Source organism: Petaurus breviceps, unplaced genomic scaffold (assembly GCF_028583685.1).
Source record: "Petaurus breviceps papuanus isolate PSGF00001 unplaced genomic scaffold, PetGlider_PUasm1.0 523, whole genome shotgun sequence".
NCBI lineage: Eukaryota > Metazoa > Chordata > Mammalia > Diprotodontia > Petauridae > Petaurus > Petaurus breviceps.
In genome coordinates, this window is record NW_027186356.1 from 2,576,761 (window position 1) to 2,602,590 (window position 25,830).

General features: G+C 41.1%; 1 protein-coding gene across 10 annotated transcripts in view; it reads right to left on the minus strand.

Annotated features, from left to right (window-relative positions):
* Positions 1-25,830, minus strand: part of MYO9B (myosin IXB) — a 132,075-nt gene that overhangs the window by 22,564 nt on the left and 83,681 nt on the right. For 6 of the 10 annotated variants that reach the window (XM_069102082.1, XM_069102087.1, XM_069102081.1 and 3 more), the window contains exons 13-26: positions 25,427-25,631; positions 22,021-22,096; positions 20,264-20,353; positions 18,177-18,290; positions 14,408-14,447; positions 12,886-13,008; positions 9,521-9,601; positions 8,541-8,651; positions 7,079-7,201; positions 6,340-6,489; positions 6,067-6,233; positions 4,706-5,650; positions 2,758-2,824; positions 2,365-2,489 (exon numbers count right to left, since the gene is read on the minus strand). In XM_069102082.1, the coding sequence (XP_068958183.1) occupies positions 2,365-2,489; positions 2,758-2,824; positions 4,706-5,650; positions 6,067-6,233; positions 6,340-6,489; positions 7,079-7,201; positions 8,541-8,651; positions 9,521-9,601; positions 12,886-13,008; positions 14,408-14,447; positions 18,177-18,290; positions 20,264-20,353; positions 22,021-22,096; positions 25,427-25,631 (2,417 nt within the window). The remainder of the gene's footprint in view (positions 1-2,364; positions 2,490-2,757; positions 2,825-4,705; positions 5,651-6,066; positions 6,234-6,339; positions 6,490-7,078; positions 7,202-8,540; positions 8,652-9,520; positions 9,602-12,885; positions 13,009-14,407; positions 14,448-18,176; positions 18,291-20,263; positions 20,354-22,020; positions 22,097-25,426; positions 25,632-25,830) is intronic. The other 4 variants (XM_069102092.1, XM_069102083.1, XM_069102090.1 and 1 more) reach the window with 2 other exon arrangements.

The following is a 25,830-nucleotide window of genomic DNA, read 5'->3' on the forward strand; positions in this document are numbered from 1 at the left end:
CCTAACTTCCCTGTTCAGACTGAGGCTCACTCATCTCCTCCGGCCTATCTCAAAACCTGCAATTTCTCTTTCCTCTGGTCACTTTTCTTGCAAAGTTAACTCCCTTTCTTCCAAGAAAATGCCATCACTCACTTTTTCATCTTCAGCCTTCCTCTCTCTCCACTGGCTCCTCCATAGCTTGTCTCCCCCTTTCTAAGAGTATCTACTATTCTTGATGTTGCTAACCCCCCAAGCTATCATCTGTGGTCATTATCCTTTCACTATCAAAATTCCAAAGAGTAGGGGTGGCTAGGTGGTGCAGTGAATAGAGTACCAGCCCTGGAGCCAGGAGGATCTGAGTTCAAATCTGGTCTTAGACACTTAACACACACACACACACACAAACCTAGCCATGTGACCTTGGGCAAGTCACTTAACCCCAAATGCCCTCCAAAAAGAAAAAAAAATTCTAAAGAGTAGCATATACTAGTGGACTCCACTTCCTCACCACCCACACTGTCTTAAATGTCTGTGATGCACTCTTCTGTAAGCGACAAACCAATGGGTTTTTCTTAGTTCTGCTGAATTTTCTGTATCATTTGACCCCGCTGACCCCACCCACGTCCCTCAGAATGGGCTGCCCTTCTTGGTCTCTTCTGCTGGTTTCTCTTCCTCCTCCTGCCCAGTAAATGTGGGAATCCCCACTGTCAGCCCTTTTCATTTCTCTTTCTACGAGTTCTCCCTCAATAATTTTATCCATTTTAACTATCACCTCTATAGAGTTATCAGCTCTTTACCTTCTCCTCTGAGCTTTCCCAGAATCACAATCTCAAACTCATTCAATTAAGTGGTCTGCTAATATCTCCACCTGAATGGCCTGGTACCACAAACTTCACATGTGTAAAAAGGGATTCAGTATTTGCCCTATGAAGCTTGTCCCTCCTCTTACTGTTGTCCTGTTTCTGTTGAAGGCACTGGCCTCAAAGCTTGGCTTCATTCCCCATACCCAACTGGTTGTCAAATTTTGTCGTTCTATCCCTGTAACATTCCTTATATTGATCCTGTCCTTACTCCTTTGACTCCTATCTCCTGTCTTACCTTTTCATCGGGACTACAGTAACCTCCTAATGTCCAGTTGCTTGCTCTGGAATGTGGGCTCTCCCTTTTCCAATCAACCCCACACTCTTTTGCATCCTCTATTCTAGTCAAAGGGGTCAGAAAGGATGGGGTTCAGCTCCTGCTTTGGACCTCAACTGGTTTGAGTTCCTCTAAGCAAGTGAGTCAGCCTCTTGGGGTTCTAGACCATCCTCCTGGAGCTGGTGCTGCCCCTCATGGGCAGAGGAACCCTCTCCCTGGAAGTCCTCTGCACCCATGAACTCATAGGCAGGCCTGGTCCTCTCCTTAAGGCTCTAAGCTGCAGACCCAATGTGGCCCTCCATGGGCAGAGCAGCTCTTCTTTCCTGGGAGCTCCCCCACTACCAATGGAGTCAGAGCCCAGGCCCCATCTTCTCCTGCTCCCTTTCACCTCCATGCCTTTATGCACAGCATCCTGCCTTCATCCTAGCTACTGCTGGCCCTTTGTCTTCCTCTTGGACCCCTCACAGATCACCAAGCTCATCTCCTTTTAACAGAATAATCATGTGTATCATTTGACCCTGCTGATCCCACCCATGTCCCTCAGAATGGGCTGCCCTTCTGTAGTAATACACATGCCTCAACTTGCTGCCAGAGGAAAGGCAGCACAGAACTATGGCATGAGTGCTGAATGTGGAGCCAGGAGACCTGGGTTCAAATTCTGGCTAGGGGCTTCAGTTTTCCTATACTGTAGAGTTATTTAGAAGAAAGTGCTTTATAAACTTTAAGTTGTGCTATGGAAACATGAATTAGTATTTTCATCACTGTCAGCTTCCTGAAGGCAGATCCCTCCCTCTTTTTCATCCTGACAACCCTCAAGGCCTAGCCCCGTGGCAGTGTGGGGTCAGACAAAGTGAGCTGGACTCAGAATCAGGAAGAGCTGGGCATGAATCCTGGGCCAGATACTTCAGAACAGTTTCCTCCTGGAAAGTCACTAAACTTCTCAGAGGGTAAGTTTCCTCTTCTGTAAGATGGAGATTATAACAGAACCTATTTTATGAGTATCAAACAAGATGATGATTGTGAAGTGTGTGGCATGCCTTCCAGAGCTGCTTAGGTGTAAGCTAAGACAAATGACTGTCTGTCGACTTGGATAGGATTAACACATCCATGTGAATGGGGAACCTTAACACAAAGGAGTGATTCCCATCACAAGGATGCTGGGCCCTGTAGCAGGCTGAGCAGGGAGATGGGCCAGGATCCCCAGCCACGCCAGCTCTGCCCTCTCTTCTGGGGAGCGCAAGCACGTACTTGGAGTCAGCCTGCTGGCTTGGGGACAGGCCATCGCTGTGGGCAGACAAATCCCCGGGCTTCTTCTTCTGGACGGGGGCCTGCTTTTTGGAGATTTTGCTGCCGTCCACTACTTCTGTAGACACCTGCAGCAGAGAAAGAGGTTTAAGGAAGTACCTCAACACAGACTTCACTTCCTTTTTCACTCAAATCACTCTAGACTCTAAGGAATCATCACTCACTTGAAAGACAATGTCATTTACACTTTAAACTTTTTTTGATGGGGACAAGGTGACAGTCTCTATAGTCTTGCAAAGGGTGGGCAACCTATGACTAGTCAAACAACTGCAGTGTAGTCAGGAAATAACTGGAGAAAAGAATTACGGCTTCTAATGATACGCATGAAGATCCTACCTGATTCTTAGTAGATGAAGGAACTAGTTTGTCAACATCACTCAATGATAAAGAAAATCCTCGATCCCTGCAAGATCACAAAAGGGTAACTGTTATGAATGAGATGTAAGAGTGCTTATCTGCTCTTACTGTTCAGTCATTTCAGACGTGTTCAACTTTTCGTGACCCCATTTGGGGTTTTCTTGGCAGAGATACTACAGTGGTTTGTCAGTTCCTTCTCCAGCTCATCTCATAGATAAGGAAGCTCAGGCAAACAGGGTTAAATGACTTGCCCAAGGTCACACAGCTAGTAAGTGTCAAGTATCTGAGGACACTTAGGTGACCTTGGGCAAGTCACTTAACCCTAATTGCCTTGCCCTTTCCCCTCAAAAAACAAACAAGAATTCAGGGTGGTCACTAGACTGCCATGAAGCAGCAGAGGCTGGCTTGAGCAGATCCTGATCCCGATCCCCTATGCAGCCTAGCAGTGTCTAAGTGTGTGCTCCGGGGAGAGAGGCAGGCAAGGCAGGCAGCCAGGAAGTTCACTGGTCAATGACAGTCAGATGATACAGGAGTTACTTTGGGAAGTGCTGCTATTTAAGGTCTCGTCCCTCTCCTACTGATCTTCCCTGCCAGCTCCCTCTCCCAGGCTTTTGACCTTGAATCATGGTGCATCTTTCTTTCTCCTAGCCTTCCTGACTCCGAGTTTGGCTTCCCAAGTCAGACTCCACTTTCCTGGAATTCTGACCAGCCTCTGAAAACTTGATTTTGAGCTCCTATATTGCTGAGCTGATTTTCTTATTCTTAGCTTCCCAAATATAGATCTTTGTTTCTCACTTTGTTCTGGCAATATCACCCTGTCTTCTCACTGTTCCCTCTGCTTTCTTTGATTGTTTAACTGGATGGGTGACTCTTAGAGAGTATGACCATGCCTGAAGATCACACTTCACACTAAGCTCTAGTCATGGTGGAGAATGAATATTTCTTTACTGAATAAATAATTGCTGTGGCATCACTGACCTTAGACTATACACTGACTGTTCAGTCCTTCACTTTTCCTGATATATTCTATGGCCTCCTGTGGGATTAGTAAAACTGAAATTTAATTTTCTGGTCATGTCTGCTCAGCTTCTCCATGTTGTCTACCTCCCAAATTTATACCCCTTTACCTCAAATTACAGGGCCCTCCACAAACTCTCACCACTCTTTCTTTTGAATCTCACTGCAAATAGTAAATGCTCTGGCCAGAATGGACTCCTCACTGTCCCTGGGAACTGACCGAGGGGCCTGGCCTCTCTATTTCTGCAGTGGAAGGAATAGTTAAGTGGTAGAGGGCCTATGTCCAGATTCTAGTTCTGCCCTTTATTGCCTGGGTAGCCTGGGAGAGGGGTTACCACATTATTTGGGGCCATATATAAAATGAAAGAGTGGACCAGAGGACCGCTAAGGTTTCTCCCATGATCCCCAAGTCTGGAGGGCTCTCCCCTTGCTCCCTGCTGCTGGAATAATCTTAGCCTATAAAAATAAGGCCCAGCTTGAAGGTCCCCATTTCCATGAAGCTTCCCAATTCCCCTGCTGGTCCTGAAATTCATAAAGCATTTTGTTTGAACTTCTCAAGCATTCTTGTGCATTAAAGTTATTTACGTATGTGCCATGTCCTCTAGTGAATGAATGAGAAAGTTCTGGTTATGTGCTAAGCACTAGGGACACAAAGAGAAAACAAAGGGCAGTCCTCACACATCTTTAGTGTTCAGCAGCAGGGCAGGCGGCAAGGCTCACCCAGGGGGTTTGGGGGGATGGCAAATTCTACAAGGGTAGGGATTCTGCTCTTTAGTAGGTGAGTAATAAATGTCTGCTGAATTGAACTGGATGTGTCAGAGCTTTTGACTTTAACACATACATATCTTTATGAATTAAAATCAACTGATGTCATGACTATTAAAAAACCACGTAAAAAACGTTTTCTTACTCTCCCGGCGTTAGAGGTAACCCAACAGTCCTGTGTTTTTCACTCAGGTCCAGGGACTGGCTCAGCATTGTACCGGTGCCAGCAACCATCATTTTCTTTCCTCTCCATAGCTCTACTACAGCTGACAATCGCTCGCTATCAGTTTCTCGGTATCTCTGGATCTGGGAAGCAGTAGGACTCTCTAGCACTTCGTTTATTTTCTGGCCAGCGCTTGGTTTCTGTTTGTCTTGGGGTTGCTCAGCAGCGCCTTTGGTAACCTCGCTCAGGGGAAGAGTGGAAGGCCTTTCGAGATTGCTGTAACTCTGATTTCCTTTTTGCTGCAGCTTCTGGTTTTCTTCCATTTTCTTAGACTTGATAGTCTGGTTACCTGAAAATTCCTCCTTTAATTCTGTTGATTTCTTCCCCAGTAAATTTTCCTTGTCCTTCATTTCATCGAGAGAGTTTATGTCTGAAGGGACTTTCTCTTCTTTTTTACTTTGCAAAGTAATTTCTTGCCAACATTCACTTTGTCCTTGGACTGTCTTTCCTGGTGGCTCTCTGACGTTGAGATCTTCCCTGCAGGACAGTATGTGTTTATTCTGTAGTTTTACATGTTCAAGGCCCCTTTGCCGTCGTGATTCACGCTTTTCTCGGCTACTTGTGCTCTTTTCATGACTTTCTACAAGGTTTTTCTGGGAAGGAAGAGTCTTCTCAGTATTTTGGTTTTCTTTTTCTCTTAGTGAATCCTGTTTTTCATCTGCTGTTGCATGTGTTTCATGCAGCTGATGCTCTGGAACAGAAACAGAAGTCAATTCCATCTCTGATTTGACAGCTTCCTCCTTGGGCAGTGGCTCCCTGTTTTCTGCCTTGGGGGATCCAGCCTCTTCCTTCTCTTTCTCCAGGGCCTGCTGAATTTCTCTTTTTTTTTCTTCAATCCTCTTCTTTTCTAAAACCATCTGGCCAAAGCTGTTAAAAAAAAAAAAAAAGCAAGAGCTTCAGAAAGACATGTGAAGACAAAGGTCTCTGAAGACTTGATTTATTGGTGTTTGAACCACAGTCTTTAATCCACATAAATCTACTGTGCAACTCCTGGCCACTTAAGATAAGGGTGGACATGTAGACATGCACGCTGACACCTCGTTCACCTTGGCTTTCAGCTATTCTGACCTATCTAACCTCATGTACCCAAGTTCAGGTCAGAAGAGCTAGGAAATCTTTTCACTCATAAAAGGGCTAATGATGTTAATAGCAAGAAAAAAATACAACTTCACTAAGTTCAGTGCTCTCAAGACCTTTTTTTAGACCTGTGTGTGCATGTGCGAGACGCACGTGCACACACACACACACACACACACACACACACAATTTCAAGTTGTGTTCACCGTTGTCTCTGCAGGTATCCTCTGCCTGCAGTCTGTAGGAGAAGAACGCTCTGCCTCAGCCTCTGGTAGGCCTTCCGCTGCTGGTATCCTCTCCAAACTGCCTGAATATAAACAGCTGCTTCAGCCTTCGCTAGAGTCCTCCTAACTCGGTAAGAACGCCAAAAAGCCTAAAAAATATTTTTTAAAAATTCAAGTAGTGAGAGGTAACCATTGGCTTGGCCTGGATCAGACCTGTAACAAGCACAGCAACTGCTTATCCCGAAAGGAACAGACCTGAATAGTGATGGCTGCTTGCTTCACTTGGAGGAAATGTCTTCTTTCTAAGACCATCCGAGTCCAGCTTTGGAGGAGAATGATTTTCCGAATCACTTCTTTGTGAAGTGTGTCCTGCAGGGTCTGTCGCTCAGTTTCCTTCATGAACACCTGATCCAGAAGAGAAGGTTTAAATTGAGCTTCTCCTCTTGAAAAGGCTACCTACCCTGAAGTTTACAGAGGCATTTTCCTATATAGGCAAGACCTAGGGTTAGAAGGTACTACATTCAAAGTAACTGGAGAGAAATTTAAAGCCAAATCTCCACCCTAATTTCATCAAACTATACCCTATACAGGGTAAGTATGCGAAAGTGATTAGCAGCTCACTGGGTAAAGCCAAATGGCAAGCTGAAGGTATCATCAGTTTGACTATATTAAAAATAAGATAGCAAACGAGATTAATACTGAGTAAATATTCTAAATACCCGTTCCTTTCAAAGAAATCCCCAGACAAACAAAAAAGATAAAATCCCAAGTCAAGGATAGTTTTTTGAAGGAAAAAATAAAAATGTTTTCATCCTAGGGAACTAAGTTTCTAACCAAAAACTTAATTTTACAATAAATTCGCACTTTTGACCTGCCTCTTGACATTTCTGGGAATAAATGTACCCTAGATTCTTGAAAGAAAGGGAGTTCACAAATTCAAAGGAAAAAGAGAAGGCCCTTGGATTCACAAAGAGTCAGAAAATACTAAACAGACCTTGGTCTTTCCTATTTGGTAGTTTTTCTTGTCCATGCCCATCTTCTCCAGCAGAGCAGATATCATTTCCTTTGAAGGTTTGGTATTTTTGGGTAGTAATACTTGGAACTGATCTGTGAAATCCTAAGAAATTTATGTCAAGAAAAAGGATTACTTGAGTTTCTGCATCAATGGAAAAGTGCACAAGTAAATAATTCTTTTGTCTTTACATGCAGTTTAGGGCCATTTGCAGCAGACACTATCATTTTGCTCTACAAAAAATCTCATTTTTAGGGTTACTGTCTGAGGTATTGAGAATATACAAAAGCATATCATTAAAATATTTTCTCATGCAAAAGAACTGTTTTAAGATGACATTGCAGCTATGTGCCATTTGAATAAAAAGTAGCTTATGCCACTATACTTCTTTGTTACTATTGCAGTATTAGTCTTACTGAACATTTTTCAAACCTTTCCCATTTATGAACTGATTTCATCTTTCCAGTCATATGAAAAGATTTGGTGGCGCTTATTCTCATCTGAGATGAGAAAGCTAAGGCACATAATGGTTAAGTGAATCTCCAGGTCAGACTAATCCAGTAGAGCCAGTCCTAGAACTCACATCTACTGACTCCTCAAGATGAGCTGTCCTTCGACAAGGTCATGCACACGTTTTGCTAGAATGTGATGTATTGAATCACTGAATCAACTTTAAAGGAAAAATGCATATTCTGGTCCCCAAACTCTAAACTCACACTTTAAACCACCATTCCAATATATAAAAACTTATAAGTAAATTGTTATTTTAGAAAAATTGGCAGTGTAGAACAGGGAGAGAGTGTGAATTCTAAACAAATCATTTTGCTTCTCTTGGACTAGGTTTCTTCCTCTTTAAAATAAGAGAGCTAGACCAGATGATGTTCCAGCACTGAATCTCTAAGGATTCAAATGCTGTTCAAGGACAGAGACCTAGAACTAATAAATTGTGGGCTAAAATAAGCATATTTTTGTTTACAGGTATAAGTAAATAAATATTGGAATAAAAACACTTCTGCAAAGTGCAAGATACATTTTTAAAGCCAACACTTCTCACAGTGAAACAAAGGAAGCTGGCTGAGTACAGTGACCCTGTGCATAAGAAGACTGGACTTCAGGACAAAAGAACACCTGGGTTCTAGTCGCAGTTCTGCTACTAAGCTGTGAGACCTGAAGCAGGCTGCACCAGCTGCCTGGGTCTCAAGCCCCTCCTCTGCAAAATGACCTTGGAGGTTCCCTCCAACTAGAAAAGTCTTTGACTCTATGGAAATTCCCTGTAAATAATCATTTGATTTGTGCAGTATCAAAACTATGACAAGTAAAGGTTAGGTAAGGCTCCTTACCCTTAACATATGCCCACTGTATTGTTTGTATGCAGTAAATGCCCCTTGATTGGTAAGAAGAACTAAGTTTGCAAACACTCAGTGTGGCAGGTGTATTTAAATACCTGAAAGGTGTACTTGGCGCTGTAACCTGATCTCCGGATCCGTACAGTTTCTAACATTCCGGTGTACCTTAACTGCTGCAGAACCAGTTCTTCATCAAAGCAGAGCTCTTTCTGGAAAGAACACAAAAAGCAACTCAGAAGAATTCAGGAGTCTTGAACTTTACTCTACCAATCTGGTTAAAAGTATGTTTCCCACATTAGTTTCTTGTAATTCCTGATGCTATTTATAGATTTAATAGAAAAGAAAGGGGCATATACTATGTAAACATACCTAATTTTGGTAATTACAGGACTATTCTGCTTGTCCTCTAGTTATCACTTAGAGGAGCAGCCATTTGTGGCTATTCAATTAAATTATTTTACCTTTAATATTATTTTTTAAGCAGCAAGGGTTTTGGGAAGGAGGGCAATGGAAGGGTGGAGAAAAGCCTAGGACAACTAAATTCCAGGAATAAAATTTCAAAAACACCCCTTTAACTTTGAAAAAAGTGACTAATGGGTAATTTAACAAGCATCTTCAAACAAAATCCTGATCAATTCCCAAAGTAGGCAAAAAGCAAGAAGAAAGATACATAACGGGTACTTAGTTAGTCAAAGGAATATTGGAAGATACTGACCCTTGCAAAAGGTTTTATTGAGGCAAGTCATGACTGGATATCCTTACAAACAGATCAGATGGTTTTGACTGTGACTAGCCTAGAAAGGAGAGGGCTTGACCAGCTAACCCTCAGCTTCCTTCTGGTAACATAATTTTATAAGCACATATTCCATATATAGGTTCCCATTAAATATTTGTTGATTTGATTCAGTCTATGACTGTACCTGAGTATGGAACTGGCAATTTTCCCACAAGTTGCTGTAACAAGTGTATTAAAACTTTACTTTTAACAGTGACATTGCCTTGTAATGACAGGAGGTTATCTCAGTATTTCTGATCAAGGCTATCCCTATATAGGGAATGTTGGGAAGCCTTTACTTACCTTCTCAGCATTTGAGCGAATACATCTAATGAAGAATGGTTCAGCTTTACTCAATGTCTCCAACAGCTTATTAAGGGAGGCCTGAGAAAAAAAGTCAATGTCTGTCATTCAGAAAATTTTTTAGAAAAGTGGAAATGTAATTAGAGAATAATTCAAGAGATCTCTGGTATTTCAGATGTTAGGTTTAAATTTCCTCTTTAAAAAGCAAAAAAAAGAGAGAAGTGAGAGAAGGGAGGAGAGCGAGTGAGACGGACAGATGGTTACTTCCCACCGCTCCCGCCCCCTTCTTGGAATGCTACAATGTCTCTAAGCATTGCTATAGCCTCTTGACTTGATTACTGACTTCAGATACCCAAGCTAGCCCGAATATAGGCCATGTTTTTTCCTCTAAATTTGGCTTGTATAAAAACTTAAATGTGACCTATAATTCTGTTAGCGGGAAGAACGGAAAGAAGAGGATGACAATGAAAAGCGATGAAGAAAACATGACGCAGGTGATACCGTGAATAGAGCACTGGGTCTGGAATCAAGAACTGGATTCAAATCTGGCCTCAGGCAAGAGTTGTGTGATCCTGAGCAAGTCACTTGAATAGCATCTTACTCCCAGGGTTGATGTGAGGATCAATGAAATATTTCTAAGCCATGTAGCGTATCTATTACCGTGTTTCCCCGATAATAAGACCTATCCCGAAAATAAGCCCTCCCCCGAAAATAAGCCCTATTGAGATTGCTACTGTAGTGAAGGTGATCCCCTGCGCTACACGCTACATTACGGTACCCTCTGTATGCACCGTTCCCCCCCCGCCCGTGAAACGCACGCAGCACTCCGAGCTGCATCCAATCAGAGCTGCAGCAGTGAGCGCATCATCCTGTTCTTCCCCAGTGATTTGCTTATTGAATAAAGGTACATTTTTTTGTTCACATTTACCTGTTTATTAAAATTGCTGTCAATGTTCATTAAAATAAGCCCTCCCCTGAAAATAAGCCCTCTGGTGTTTTTCTGTCCAAAAAAATTAATAAGACAGTGTCTTATTATCGGGGAAACACGGTATGTAGTATGTGCTATATAATGCTATTAGCTATTATGATAAAAATGAGCAAGACATTTTTATTTAGAATATTTAGAAAGTTCTTCCATTGAAATTCTTTTTGTGTATTAATTTCAAATGACTTTTAAAAATCCCCCTACAAACAGCTGGTTTACTGTAACAGTTAAAATTTTGTTTTTAAAATCTTTACATGAGGCAAGGACCCAGCTGACAACTACAACAACCTTCTATACTGTCAAAAATAAAACAAAAGTGTCTTGTACATTTTGCTCAGCACTGAGTAATATAAAGGTAGAATTGTTCAGTCCATGATTTATCTTGATTTCTCTAGTACAGAGTCAATCCAAACTTCTTTAGGGACACTGGCATCTCAGGTGGAAGAAGAGGGAAAAGCCTCGGAGGGTCACAGTTTAACTACCCTTAATGTAGTTGAGGTACTAATCATGCTGATATGGGCAACAAGCCTCTTCCACACACCTCTGAAGCTGAGCCTCTGCAATAAATGAAGAAGGATCTATTAAGTGCTAACTTAAGTGCTAACTAGGTTGCCAGGCTTTGGGGCCAAGTGCAAAGATACAATTACAAGCAAGAAAGCCAATTCCTTCCTTTAAGGAACTTACACTCTGCTAAGGGAAGACACCCTGAAGAGCTCTCTAGAGCAGGAAAGTCAGGGGGCTGGGAGGAGAGAGCTACACTGGAGAGCAAAGCTGTAGGCAATATGTCATGGAGATGGCTGCCAAGGGGAGAGCTAGGCCAAAGATCAGGAGCCCAAGGTCTCAGGCAGAGGAGACTGGGATTGCAGATGCCTGGTATGAAGGCAGCAGGACTTGTGAAACAGGCCTGCCCTTTTGCCTTTCCCAACAGGTACCATCAAATCAGCAGAATGAGAGACAATCACACAAACACCCCAGCTATTGAGCCCATTTGCGGATGCTGCAAACAGCTGTTCTTCCTTTGACTGTCAATTGTAGGCTTGGGAACAACATCCCTGTAAAGCATTTCTCCAGCAAGTTCATGAAATAAGCTAACGTTACCATGTTACACGGTATCTGTCTCATTCATAAAAGAGCAACTTCTTTGTCAAATGCATTTAGGATTTCTTTTAAATAAGTTTTTGGAGCAGCTTTCCTCTGAAAGCTGGCACAGCCTGGCTGGGTTTGAATTTTAACTTCAGTGGCTGTCACAAAAGCTAGAGAAACAGCAGCAAACAATTCTGTACCGGCAGAGGCTGCCATGTAAAAGTGATATACAGAGATAACTTTCCATCTATAATCATGCTGCTTATTAAGAATAAGCCAGTGGAGCCCATCCTTTAGCCAGTCCACAAATACCATCTCTTCTTTCTTTGAGTGTGACTAAGAATCCAGTAAAAGATACCCCTGTTTTTGGAGGGTCTGCCTGCAGCCTGCATTTCATTGAGTCCAAGGGATACATGACAGCAGTGTGAGGCTACCACTTAAGATTCTACCAAAGCCATGGAGCACATAAAACTTCCCGGAGTCAAATTCCTAACTTTTTTTTCTCTTAGAAGAGGCTGCCTGGAGACAGATGTGAGTGTGGCAAGGCACTCCTGGAGGCTTGAGGCTGATCAATAAAAAGCATTTACTGAGCACCTACTATGTGCCATATACTCAGAATCAGACATCCGTGCTTTATGAAAGCGAAAAGAAGGGAAAGGAAAAACATTTATATAATGTCTACTATGTGCCAGGTACAGTACAAAGTGCAGTATAAATATTAACTCGTTTAATCCTCAAAACAATTCTGTGAGATAGATGCTATTATCATTCTCATTTTATAGTTGTGGAAACTGAGGCAAACAGAGGTTAAATAACTTGCTCAGGGTCACATAGCTTGATGGTATCTGAGGCTGGATGTGAACTTTGCTTGCCATGTGGAGGATGGACTGAAGAGAGAAGACTGGAGGCAGAGAGACCAGAGAGAAAGGTAATGCAACAGTTCAGCGGAAGGTGATAAAGGCCTGAACTAGGGTGGTAATTAATGAAAAATGGGTATAAAGTCTTTAGAAGTAACCTAGAAAGCTGAGTCCCCCCCTATTCTGGACAGTTTGGTCATTCCTCTGCTGCAAAGTGGACAGCTAGTCCAGCTGCCCCCTTATGGAACCTCCAAACCCCAGCTGTAGGGGTCTATGACCTACTTGTATCTTCCAAGAGATGAGTGTGTGTGTGTGTGTGTGTGTGTGTGTGTGTGTGTGTGTGTGTGCTCTCCTAACTTACAGTACATATCACACTGAAGTTCCCCCAACACAAAAGCTACACCCTTCCCTTCCATTACCCCTTTGCCTGTTCTACTTACCTGGAACTGGGCACTGATGCTAGGAGGCTTTTTCTTTTTATGCAAATGCAAAAGGGATTTGGTAGTGCGGTCATGGAGGGTCATGCTGACAATAAGCTTCAGAGACTTGGAATCCAGCAAATTCTAAAACAGAAATATGGAGACTGACGTGCACTCATCTCCCCCTGACCACTTGAACAGAAACATGTCATCACAAAAATCGAAAAAGTTGGCTATAACAAATGAAACAGCACCTTCACACACAAGTCTGACCTCATTACAATGAACATTAAGGACTATCTGAGTTCTCTGGTAAAATCAGAGTTTGGCATTATGTTTGAGTATCACTAGAGCTTGTAAACTTGCAATTATATATTTGCTGTAATGAGATTTAACTTATATTCCATTCTGAATGGGGTCTTGACTTTGGAAGACCTTTTAAAAATCCTCAGGGATTTTTCAATTCTTTTCTTCAGTTCAAAGGATAGAATTATTTCCTTTCCCTTTAGACTGGTATTACTCAAAGTGTGGTCCATAAATGCATCGGGGTTCTTGAGATCTTTTTAAGGGGTTCATGAAGTCAAACTATTTTCATAATAATATTAAAATATTTCAATCTCTAATACTGCAAATATCAGTAGATACAACCCACATACTCGAAAATCATTTCAAGAAAGCCCAATGAAATGTCTTTTTAATTTTTAAAGTGTAAAAGGGTTCTAAAACCAAAAAGTTTGAGAGCCTGTTTTAGCTTCTCCTATATCAAAATGTTCTGCTACTCACAGGTTGATAATTATATAGGTTCTAGAATACAATGGTCTATTCCAAGCAAAAATAAAGTTTACTGTCTCTGTAGTGATTTATCTCATTAAATCCTACTTATGTGGCAGACTGAATTACTCTAGTCAAATATTCTGTTCTACCAGTGACAATTTTTATGTTCAGCTGGTTGACCAGAAGTGTTAATAATATTCATGTTTCTTGCTTGATAATTCATATAGCACTTGATGGTTACAAAAGTTATGTCATTTGACCCTGATGATATAATAAAAAGAAAAATATAGTGCTATAATGTTTAGAAAACACTTCTCTAACAACTCTGTAATGTTTTAACATATTATCACTCTCATTTTATAAATGAGGAAACCGAGGCCCAGAAGTTAAGCGACTTGTCCAAGGTGACAAGACACAGTCTGGTCATATTTATAGGGATTTCAAGAATCTAAGACTTCATCAATATCAAATTCCTTAGTACATACAATGTAACCCTTATTCTACTTAGTAGACTGGACTCGGTACAATTTTTATGGATTTCATACCATTTTATATATGTAAACAAGTGAGACACAAATCATTACTATAAAAAAACACATAGGTTTTCCCCCTTGGGCTGGTTATAGAGAATGGAGTGGGCTAAAAAATTTATAAGCCAAGAAAATAATTTATGACATTATGTAATATTGTTTTAGACATGTCCACCGTCTGAGATGCATTTTCATATCTTGCAAAATAAGACATCTTTAAATGTGTTGAACAAGTTTACCTTTGGAATGATCTGCTTTTGTTTGATACCTTTACTTTTCCTGTTAAAATATTAAAAATGGTTTTCATGAAATTGAATGCACATGATTTCTATATTTGGGTTAGTTCAGCAAGCCATGCCTTGCAGGTTAGCTAGATCAAGCTAAGAAGCCAGAGAAGAAGAGAACAAGTGCAACAACTTACTTTCGAAATCCTTTAAAAGCCATGTTATTTAGCTAACCAAGCTATAATGCACACACTTTGGTGGTCACAGGTAAATGTTCACTTCTTACTTTGAGAGCGGAACTACTAGCAAAGTAAAAGGGAATCGGGTCAGCGACCATTCATATGTTCCAAGTGGAGGTTCCAATGACTAACTTATTTCTAACCTATAAAAACTGTGGTCTGCTGAAGATTTTGCTGAAGGATCACAAAGTAATTCAACAAACATTTATGAAATGTCTCCTAAATGCAGGGCAACACTGCTTAGGCACTGGGAATTCATAGAGTAAAGGACACAGAAAGAGCATCTGTATAGAGGAATATCAAGCAAGGTGTGCTGTGCTGAGGGTAAAGGAGGAACAGCGACAGCATGCTCTAGGATAACACGAAGAGGCTGGAAGGTGGGGATGCCAAGGTCGTGATTCTGCTTCTAGGCCCAGCATCAGGTGATTAAGACACTGATGTACCAGATGGCACAATAATGTTTTCAGGGAAAACTTAACTAGTCTAAAAGTCTTTAGGCTTTCCTAAGCTACAGCATGGGGTTAGCTAGAAAATAAAGTTTTGATTTCTGTGTTAATTCTGAAATTTTATTAGGGCAGTAGTTAATTTTTTTTTTCATCACATGAGTTTAAGGTAGAAATAAGCTTCTAAGAAGCTGAAAATAAGATTAAAATGAGGGCCACAAGAGGGAAAGCATTACAAAGTCCTTGGAAACCACAGATTTTCACATGTATTTTTGAGATGCTTCTTTGGGGCCAACAATAAGAAACACAAAAAAAGGAAGCTCCCTTTGCATGCTGAGATTTAGCTCTATAAGATTGTCATGGGGCTTTTTTTTGGGTGGGGGGTAGTGTTTGAGGTGGAGTTGAGAGGTGCAGAGCAAGAAAATAGAAGCCTTTTTAAATATGTATGTCATAATGGCAATAAACATTTATTAAACTAAGAAAGGCCTCATGATTAGCACTGGCAGCATAGAAATAAAAGCAACACAGTGCCTTCCCCCCAGGGGTTTACAATCTAGTTAATGGAATGAAATATGTAGGAATAACTCTAATACAGGTTGGGAGAGGTCAAACAAGAATCACCTGAGGAAGGTGGTGGGTTCTCTTCTCATTGAGGAGGATCAAGGTAGACATCAGGGAACAAAATTCTACTGAACGGGGCCTCAGAGAATAGGAAGGATCTCTGCTGACTGGGGCTGTAATCTCAACAAGGCCCTCACTGGTGCCTGCTAACCTTTAATTACTCTGCCCTGATGGACTGTCTGTCCTATTCCCCACAATCTTTGTTCTAAATCTTCTTTTCTCTTATGCCACATACAGCGTGCTTCCATTTTGTCACTCAGCAGAACACCTCACCTTACACTCTTAAGAAAAAACTGAGGCCATCTATTCTTCCCAATTCTATACACCCCCCCCCCACTTTCTCCTCCTTTACTCCAATTTGAGGGAGAGGTGCCAATGCCAACTCCTCTGTGCCCTTGGATCACCATTCCCTCCCATCTCCTCTGGCAGCTCACCCCTTCAACCTCTTTTCTCCCCCTCATCTCCTTATCTACTGACACCCTCCCTACTCCTTAAAAACATGCCCAGATCTCCTTCATCCTTAAAAAAATCTTTTACTTGATCCTCAAATGAAAGTTTGATGGGATCCTGATCCCCTCCTTTTCACAACCAAACTCCTAAAAAATCCAATTACACTCAACTCTGCTTTCTCACTCCGTCCCCTTACTTCTTATAGCACCTTGCAGTCAGGCTCCTGACTTCATCCTTCCACTTACACCACTTTTTTCCAAAGTGACTCAGTCATTGAATTGCCAAATGTGATGACCTTTCCTCAGTCTCCATCCTTTTTGACTTCTGCTGCATTTAATGCTGCTGACCATCCCATTCCTTCTAGATATGTTCTCTTCTCTGAGCTCTCATGACACTGTCCTCTCTTGGTCCCCAGTCTTATCTATTATTATCTATATACCCCTGTACATGGGTATATGGCAGGACTTTATTCTAGGACCTGCCTATGTTCTGGGGGTGATTTTATCAGGACCTGCAAATTCAATGACCACCTCTATGTAGTTTACTTCTGAACTGCCCCCTCCTCTCATCAGTGTATACTGGACATCTCTAATCAGACATCCTGGAAGCATCTCAGATTCACTGTCTTTAACTGCCATCCCCTAACTTTCCTCTTTCTGTTGAGGACACCACAATCCTTCTAGTCATGCAACCCCAGTCATCTACTCTTCCTCCTTACTTACTTCCTTACAGCTAATTAACTGCTGACTTGAAAGTTCTGCCTCTACAATATCTCTTCACATCTGCCTGCTTTTCTTCACTTACAGGGCCACCAAGATAGCTCAACCTAGTTATTATCTCTCCTCTGGACTACTGATTACAACAGCTTCCTGAGAGGGCTCCCTATCTCCAGTCACTCTCCTCTACAATCCACCCTTTACACAGCTGTCAAACAAATATTCCTAAAAGATAGGTCTGATCATGTCACTCATTTCCTCTTGCTTCTAGGGTAAAAGACAAGCTCCTCTGTCGGACCAGGACACCCTTCACAATCTGGCTCCAATGTGCCTCCATAGGCACACTAGTGTCCTGTGAAGCTCGGCCCGTCTGCCCTGTAATATTCCCTTTCCTGTTCTGCACCTTGATGAGGCTTTTCATGGCCAGAATACCCCTTCTGCTCCATCTCATGGAATCCCTGGCTTCTTTCAAAGACTAGCCCAAGTACTACACACAAGGAGCCTATCCTAATCTCCCCCGTAGCTAGAGGCCTCCTTCCTGCCCCAAAATGACTTCGTATCTACTTCATGCATATTTTATATTGACTTTTCTATGTACACATTATAATAGAATGTAAATTCTATGGGGTCAGAGACTGCTTTTGTCTACTGATTTCCAGTACCTATCAAATAGCTGATACTTAATAAGATCTTGCTGAATGGCCCTACACAAAGGAGGAGGGGTGAGAGAGGACAGGTCAAGATCTGGTCATTGCCAGTAGAAGACAAGGAAAGAAGAGACGGCAGGAAGGGGGACAGAAGAGTTAAGGGCTGTTTGGAGCCAGGCTGACAGGCCTTAAACACCAAGTGACGTAGTCTGTATTTTCACCTTTAACAGAAAGGGAATATCACTGAGGTGTGTCAGCAGGGCAAGAACAGGATCAGGAAAGCAAGCTGGAAGATTACTCTCTTGTAGTGCGAAGGATGAATTGGAGAGGAGAGTAACTAGAGGCAGGGAGATGAGTTAGGAGGCCATTCTCATGGTTTTGTTTTGTTAACTAGAGGAGGTTTTCAAGGCATCTGTGGTCTAGGAAGCCAGTTCACATCCTACAGCACATTTATCCACTGTGCTCAGAGAAACCTTAGCAATAGTTAACGTTAAACAAGAAACATTTTCAGTAGCCACCACCCTGACTAGAAAGGAATCTACTTGGGCCTGTTATTTTCTATCATAGGCAATGCATTTCTGCAGATAACATCTGCTTCTGCACTGAAGGAATAGCATGGTTATTGTTGCACTTGCAAAGAGGTATTACCCAAAGCACCAGGAACTCACAGGAAGTGGGCCCGGGGCTGCTGAAGCCGACTGAGGGACTGAAGAAGCCTACGAGGGTCTTCACCCTGCCAGGGCAGTTCTTTTATAGTCTTGATGATTTGGTCATGCAAATCCCTATGAGGTCCAGAGGGAAAGGCAGAGAGAAGAAGATGTCCCAGATAGAGAAAACAAGGCGTTAAAATAGTAAGACCCGTCACCACAGGAGTTGAAACAGGAAGTTCTATTACCCGATGTGCCCCAAAGTTAAAATTAGGATGCTTTCTCAGGCTGTGCGATCATAAACATGTACTCCAACAATGCTCAATTCATCTTGGGGAGATGGGCTCTCCTTTGCTTTGACAGAGACAAAGATGATTTGATTTATCCTGGCCTTCAAATACTTTACACTTATTTTGCTTGGTCCAAGGGGACAAAATTATGACCAACAAGTCGAAGTTAAAGAAAGGCAGATGTTCACTTAATATAAGGAAGAACTTTCTAACAATGAGGGTAGTCCAAAAGTGAAATTAACTTCTGGGCTCTTCCAACAGAATCTGGGGGTACACTTATCAGGGACATCATGGAGAGAGATCTGTGCCTCAGGAAGCTGTTGAACCAGATGATGTCTAACGTCCCTTCTAACTAGGATTCTTGGAAATAATTTTCCAAGGACTGAGTTAGTAATCTATAGATGAACTCTTTGCAGCACGATTTCCCACCAGTAGAAATCGGAAAATAAACACTCAATAACAATTCACAGGAGCAAATTTATGACCCTTAGTGGACTTGTTAAAAAGTGCCAATATGTATATATTTTTAATACACCAAAAATAATGTTTAACTTGGGGTCATGGGATTCAGAGTTAGAAGGTGCCTTATTTGGGAAAAGGCAAACTGCATTTCCCTCTTTTTATTTTCTGATATCATACCGAACTCCTTAAAAGAGTACAGAAGAATTTGGGTTTAATGCTATTTTAATAATCTGTTAAACTAATATGTAGCAACTGTATATGCAAAACAATATTATAGGATCTTTCCTTTAAAAATTGTAACAGAAATTTTTCTCTTAATTTCACTTATTCAGTAACTTTGGTCTGGTGTTTTTTAGTTGTTGAAATGTTATTTCCTCCCCTGGTGTTCTACTAGGACATCTCCTGGTGGTGAATAGGTGATGCTGGTTTCTCCAAAATTATGCCAGCAGAGCACAAGTTCAGGCAGGTCCTGCTCAAGCTAAGGAGTGAGGATTTGGCAATGGGTCATGTGTTTGTGATCTGTTCGAGGTATAGCCTGACTAAAATGAGAGGCTCAGCCAGAGGATGTTCATGGAGACTCTCTATACAGAATCAGGAGTTAGGATTTATGTTGACAGGGGCAGGGTCCATATTTTTACTTATTTCTTTTGTAGTACTAAAGCAAGTAAAATGTTGTTTTATCATCTGATTTTATTTTCAAAATTATAGTATTTAAAGGCCATTCCCTGAAATAGCTTAAGGAGATTCAAATTAAGTGCTTCAAAATATTACTTTAAATTTGTTACTTTTGGATTTGATCTCTAAGGTCCCTTTTCAAATATGTGATCAATACTTTTAGAAATGAAGTAGCTAAAAGCACAACTGTCAAATTTCACTTCTTTTGGGTCAGGTTATTTTAAATACATGTTTAAGCTCTTAAATGTTAGCCTGGGATAAGGCCTAATTAGGGCTTAATTCGATCCATGCACCATGCTAGGTACCTACCTTCTTTCACTCCTTCTCCAGAGAGGCACAAACCAAAGATAACAGAAGTGTTAAGTTTCACTTCTAAGAATAAAATGCTATTATACTCCTGAGTTTCTCAGTGCAACAGCCGCTTTCCAAAATAAAACAAAATTTGCTTTTCCCAACTCTTAAAAAAAACATCTTTTTTGCCTTTTGCAGTGCCAAATCTGTCAAGGTCACCACGCCTCAGCCTCTAGCATTTCACAGATCTGTAATCTGTAATCCATTCCATTTTCTTCAGAACAATTGGTATCACTTTTTTCCTGGCTTGAATTCTGCACTGAGCCTGTTCAGGAAGATTAGTTTCCTGTGAATGTGCCTCCCTGGTCTCTGCTTACAAAGCCTACTTACTTCTTGCTTTCATAAAAAGCAATGATGTCCTCAAAAGCGTTAATATCGAATTCCTCAGAGCAATCAAATGAGAAATCAAGCACTGAACGGCTGCAAAGGGAAAATTTACATCACCTAAATACGTTAGGAAAAGGTGATTCTAAATACGGAGAGCATCACCTGGGCTCTATCCGGCAATGAAACCTGCATTTCACAGCATACTGCTGTTAATGGTCAGCTTCACTCTTTTAAAAGCACATATATAGCTTTGGAAACCATCATGTCTCTCCTTTATTTGTGAACAGAACTTAAAACATGGGAAAGCAGACAGACTGGAAGGAATAAATGGCTTTCAATTTGTACCACTGGTGGGAACACCATCACGGGTTCACTGAACTATATACAAAAAGAATGTTCTATAAACACAGGGCGGAGCTATCTGAAGGATCACTTGGTTACATTTTAATTTACTTTCCAACTTAAGAGTTATTTGCCTTGTACCTTCTTCTTCGAAGAAAGGATTTTTCTGATGTAATTTGGTGAATGTTCTGATTTTCCCTAGAAACATGCTACACATCAGTGATGAGGCAATGATGGTGGGAGGGGCATGTTTTGGGGTGATTGTCAGTTATTGCTTTTTTAACTGAAGAAGGAAGGCCTGATAGGACAGAGCTGGGTAGCCAGTGGCTTGAAGGGGGTGGCACAAAAGGCAGTTTTTTTTTTGTTTTTTGCTCCTTTTTGGAGGGGGAAGGCAGGGCAATTGGGGTTAAGTGACTTGCCCAAGGTCACAATGGCTAGTGTTAAGTGCCTGAGGTCGGATTTAAACTTAGGTCCTCCTGACTCCAGGACCAGTACTCTATTCACTGTGCCACCTAGTTGCCCCAAGGTACAGTTTTTAATATGACTCTCAATATATGTATACATTTTAACACCAGAAAATTCCATTCTGCATGACACCCTGGTATTTTATCTTATTATACATGAAGTCACCTCTTGTAGAGAAGGTGCAAAACCTCAAAGAATACAGCAACATATCTGCAGGTACATAATTATGAAGGAAAATAAACTTTATCTAGAATTTCTTGTCTTTTGAATGTTGGCTGATACAAATGAAGAAACAAGAAAATTTCTACAAAATGTCAGAATCCCACTGTACCTAAGACTTAAATAACAAGGATTTCCCTCCTCCCACCCCAATAACTATAATTGCACTATGAAATTAAAAAAAATTACTTTTTTCACAGGTAAAGTTACGTTCATACCTTCACTGGGAAGTGAGTGGGGAGACAATTTTCCAACCTTGCTTAGGCTGCATCAAATGCCTTTCCCAGCACTGCCATAGGACTTCAAAATATTTGTGTATCTCAAACAAAAATCTGAAGATACTAATTGAGAACTAGCAGAAGCAAATTAATTCAAGAAGCATCTATGCTCTTGATGATTTTTAATGGAATGAGAGAAATGTTCTTAAATCAAACATATTGTTTTGCATGAACAAAAGGTCGTTTGGCAAACACAAATTTCAACAAACAAACTCTGAAAACAACCTACTGTAAACTGAGATGAAATGGTTTTCAACAGATTAGATGACATGGTAATAGCTTTATTTTATCTCAGGTTATAAAGCAACCTCAATTTCATTTTCATATTTTTGTTGTTGTTAAATGAGAACTCTAGTTATTCTCCCATATTATATAAATCTTCACTTAATATTTTGGGTTTTTTATATGCCTACATTCAAATGTCTTTGATCTAGATAAATTAAAGGTTTCTCTTACCGATAAACTTTTTCTGATGAAGTATTGGTTTTTGGTAGCTCTCCTGGGGGAGTTCTGATCATAGGGGATGCCACATCTTTTGGAAAGAAGAGTAGATACAATGGGAAAGGATTAAATAAGAATCAAAATAATACAAAGAGATACAATATTTAATGAATCACAAATAAGAAATATTTCTTTTCACAAAGGTTTCATATTTTTCCTTCTTAACAAAACAAAATCACATAATTGTGTACATTAACAAAACAGATATATATTAATCTTTGTGAACCTGAGTTGAATAAACTGCATTCTCTAAAAATAGAACTTCAGATGAAAGATGAACTTTTATCTCTCTGTTTAAACACATATAATTGGTAGTTTTATGCAACTATTGTAGCCAAGTTTTCATATGAGTTCATCATTTCTCAACCTTTAGAGATTGGTGGTGTTCAGGGTCAGGAATGTAGTTGTTGAGGAATTCATGTAACAACCAAGCAGAAAAAAAAAAAAGCAAACTTGCCAGTAAAGGAAAAATTCTGTTCACTAAAAAGGCCAAAACGATTTAGCTTATAACTTGATGGAAAATGCATATCGTTCAGTTTCATTCAGGGACATAAAACATTACTAAATCACAAAAAATTTTGAAAATAAATTTTATAATAAATTGTAGCAACAGATGACATTTATAGTCCTTTCTAGCTACAAAATATTTTACTTATACTATCTTAATTGATCTTCAGAACAACCCAGTAAGGCAGATAATGGAAGTATTTTTAACTTCATATTACAGTTGAGGAAAGTTACTGATGACCTTTTAAATGTCAAATCCAATGGCCTTTTCTCAGTCCTTCTCATTCTTTTTTTTTTTTTTTTAAAGCAATCAGGGTTAAGTAACTTGCTCAAGGTTACATGGACAGTTATTTCTGGGTGTGGTGCTAAGTATCAGAGCCCGGATTGATCCCAGGTCATCCTGACTCTGGGGCCGGTGCTCTTACTCACTGAGCCACCTGGCCCCGCTCCTAAGCAATTGGGGTTAAGTAACTTGCTCAAGGTTACACGGCCAATTATTTCTGGGTGTGGTGCTAAGTGTCTGAGCCCGGATTTAATCCCAGGTCATCCCGACTCTGGGGCCGGTGCTCTTACTCACTGAGCCACCTGGCCGCCCCCCTTCTCATTCTTGACCCCTCGGCAGCCAACACCCATTGATCACCTTCTCTGATGCTCTTCTCTCTAGATTTTCATAACCTTGCCCTCTCCTGCTCTTCCTCTCTGTCTGTGCAGGCCATCTCAGTTTCTTTGGCTAGATCTTCACCCAGCTTAGCCCAATAGCTCTAAGTATCCCACAAGATTCTGTCCTGGGCCCTCTTTTCCTTCTCAGTGATCTCATCTGCTTCCACAAAACCAATTATCTATGTGACTCTCTGATCTATTTATCCAGAACTCTCTTGACCTCCAGTTTCAGACTTCCAGCTGCCTATCAACTTGAAGTGAATATCCTTTGGACAGCCCAAACTCAACATGTTCAACATGAAACTCATTGTCTTTACACTCTCCCCTTTGCCTACCTTCTCTGTTACTGCTGAAGACACCACCATCCCTCCATTCACACAGGTTCAAAACCTAGGTGTCATCCTTCACTCCTCATGCTCACTTAACTCTCTCCCCCAACTCCATATTCAATCAGGTGTCAAATCATATCCATTCTACCTTTGTAATATCTCTCATAATTAAATAAACACTAGTGGCTCCCCATCTCCAGGATCAAAGAGAAAATCCTGTTTGGCTTCTTACCTTTCTGGTCTTTTTATGTCTTATTCCCCTCCATGTACTTTGAGATCTAGTGACACTGGTCTCCTTATTGTCCCTATCACAAGAGACTGCCATCTCCTGACACTGTACATCTTCGTTGGGTGTCCCCCAGGCCCGGTATTCTCTCCCTCCTCACCTTTGCATCCTGGCTTCCTTCCAAATTTCAGTTAATATCACACTGTCTACAAGAAGCCTTTCCCAAACTCCCTTAATATTAGTGTCTGATCCCTGAGAACATTTCCAATTTGTTTAGATTGAGAGTAGGGCCTATTTTTAGCTTTCTTTGTATCCCTAGCACTGAGCATAGTATCTGGAACAAAACAGGCCCTTAATAAATGCTCGATAACTTGACAAAACTGGCTTAGTGAAATGGAGATTTGCTCTAAGCTACATAGCTGCTAGACTGCCCTAGCCCAGCCTGGAACTCGGGGCTTCTGATCCAATCCAATATCCTCTCCATTCTATCATAACACTGCTCCTTCTTGCTGATGTTACTTGTGACTCTCGCTCTTTCTTTGGTCAGTTCGGACAGATTTGATTTAGAAGGATAACTGAGAGTCACTGGTCACTAGGTAACACTGGAGAACTGTCTGCCTTCCACAGGAAATAATACTTAGGTGTCATCTGGTTAGCACTTTGACCTAGCCAAAAAGTATTGCCCTAGTACAGTACTTTGCATATTATCTTTGACTGTTATTTTAACTTCACTGAAGTTGTTATTAGTGCCTTTGATTATATCACAGTAATTTCTCCTTAACCCCACTCCTGACCCTGCACTGAACATTTCCTAAAAAAAAAAAAACACACACAGAAAAACATTTAAGCAAAAGTAGTACAGTGGCCATTTCTGTCCAGTCCTACATATATTAAATTAAGGATCTGGGTGCGTAGCCAGGCACCCTATATAACTTTTCTTTATTCTGAAGAGGGAAGAAAATAATAATTCATATGAATACAGTACTTTAGGAGACAAAAGCACTTTCCCTTTCACTAACTCCAGGAGGTAGATAATATAACTATTTCCATTTTGTAAATGGGGAAACTAAGTCTTACAAGCATTAAATGACTTGTCCAAGGTTGTCAGACACTAAGCATCAGGGTCAGAACTCAAACTCAAGCCTAACACTCTTGCCACTGGACCTTACTGGGTAGAGCCTGGAAAGGAAGAACTACAAGGGCTAGGGAAATAAAATACTAGGGTAGAAAAATTTCAGGCACAGTAAGCACTTCACTCTTCATTCTAACACCCTACTGTCTTAATTTGCCATCACACTTTCACTTCCTGTTCTAAAACTCATTCTTAGCACTGACATGAGATTTAAAATAAGCTGAAACCATAAAAAGGGGAGATTCCATTTACCAATATCAGAAGTCTGGCAGGGCATTTACTATATGCAGAAAAGTGCTGCCACCCCTAGGATCCGGGCCAGGGGGGTGACTTAGCTTAGGAAATCACAATATCACCAGGGAACAAAAAGCTTGTTTCAGATGTCCCCCATAAGAGGGCAGTTGCTGCAGCCTGTTCTGCCAATATAGAGCAACTTTTCCTAGGTGGCCATGAGCAGATGCTAGGATTTTCAAAGCTCCCAGCTGTGGCTTATGCTCTGCTCAGTACCTGAAGCTCTCTCAGCCCTCTCAGCGCGGAGTCGTCCTGCCTCCCGGAAAACAGCCATTGCTCGAATGGCGGCTCGGAGAATGGCCCAGCGGAATACAGCCACAGGATCCATCCCAATCAATTCCCTAATGTAATCACTCTCACTACTTCGGAGCAAAGCCACGATGTCAGGTCTCATGTAATCCATGTTCTTCTCTCGGAAATCCTGGGGAAACATGGTCAGAAAGTCATAGTTTTCTAAATGCATTTCTGTCCTTAAGTCAGAATGAAAAGGGGTTCAGAGGGACACGGATTCAGAGCAATTTGGGGGTCAGTCATTGAGCTCAATTCCTCCAATGTAATGATGAGTAAACAGGCTTAGAGAAAAAAGACTTGTTGAACCCAGGTGGTAAATGGAAGAATTG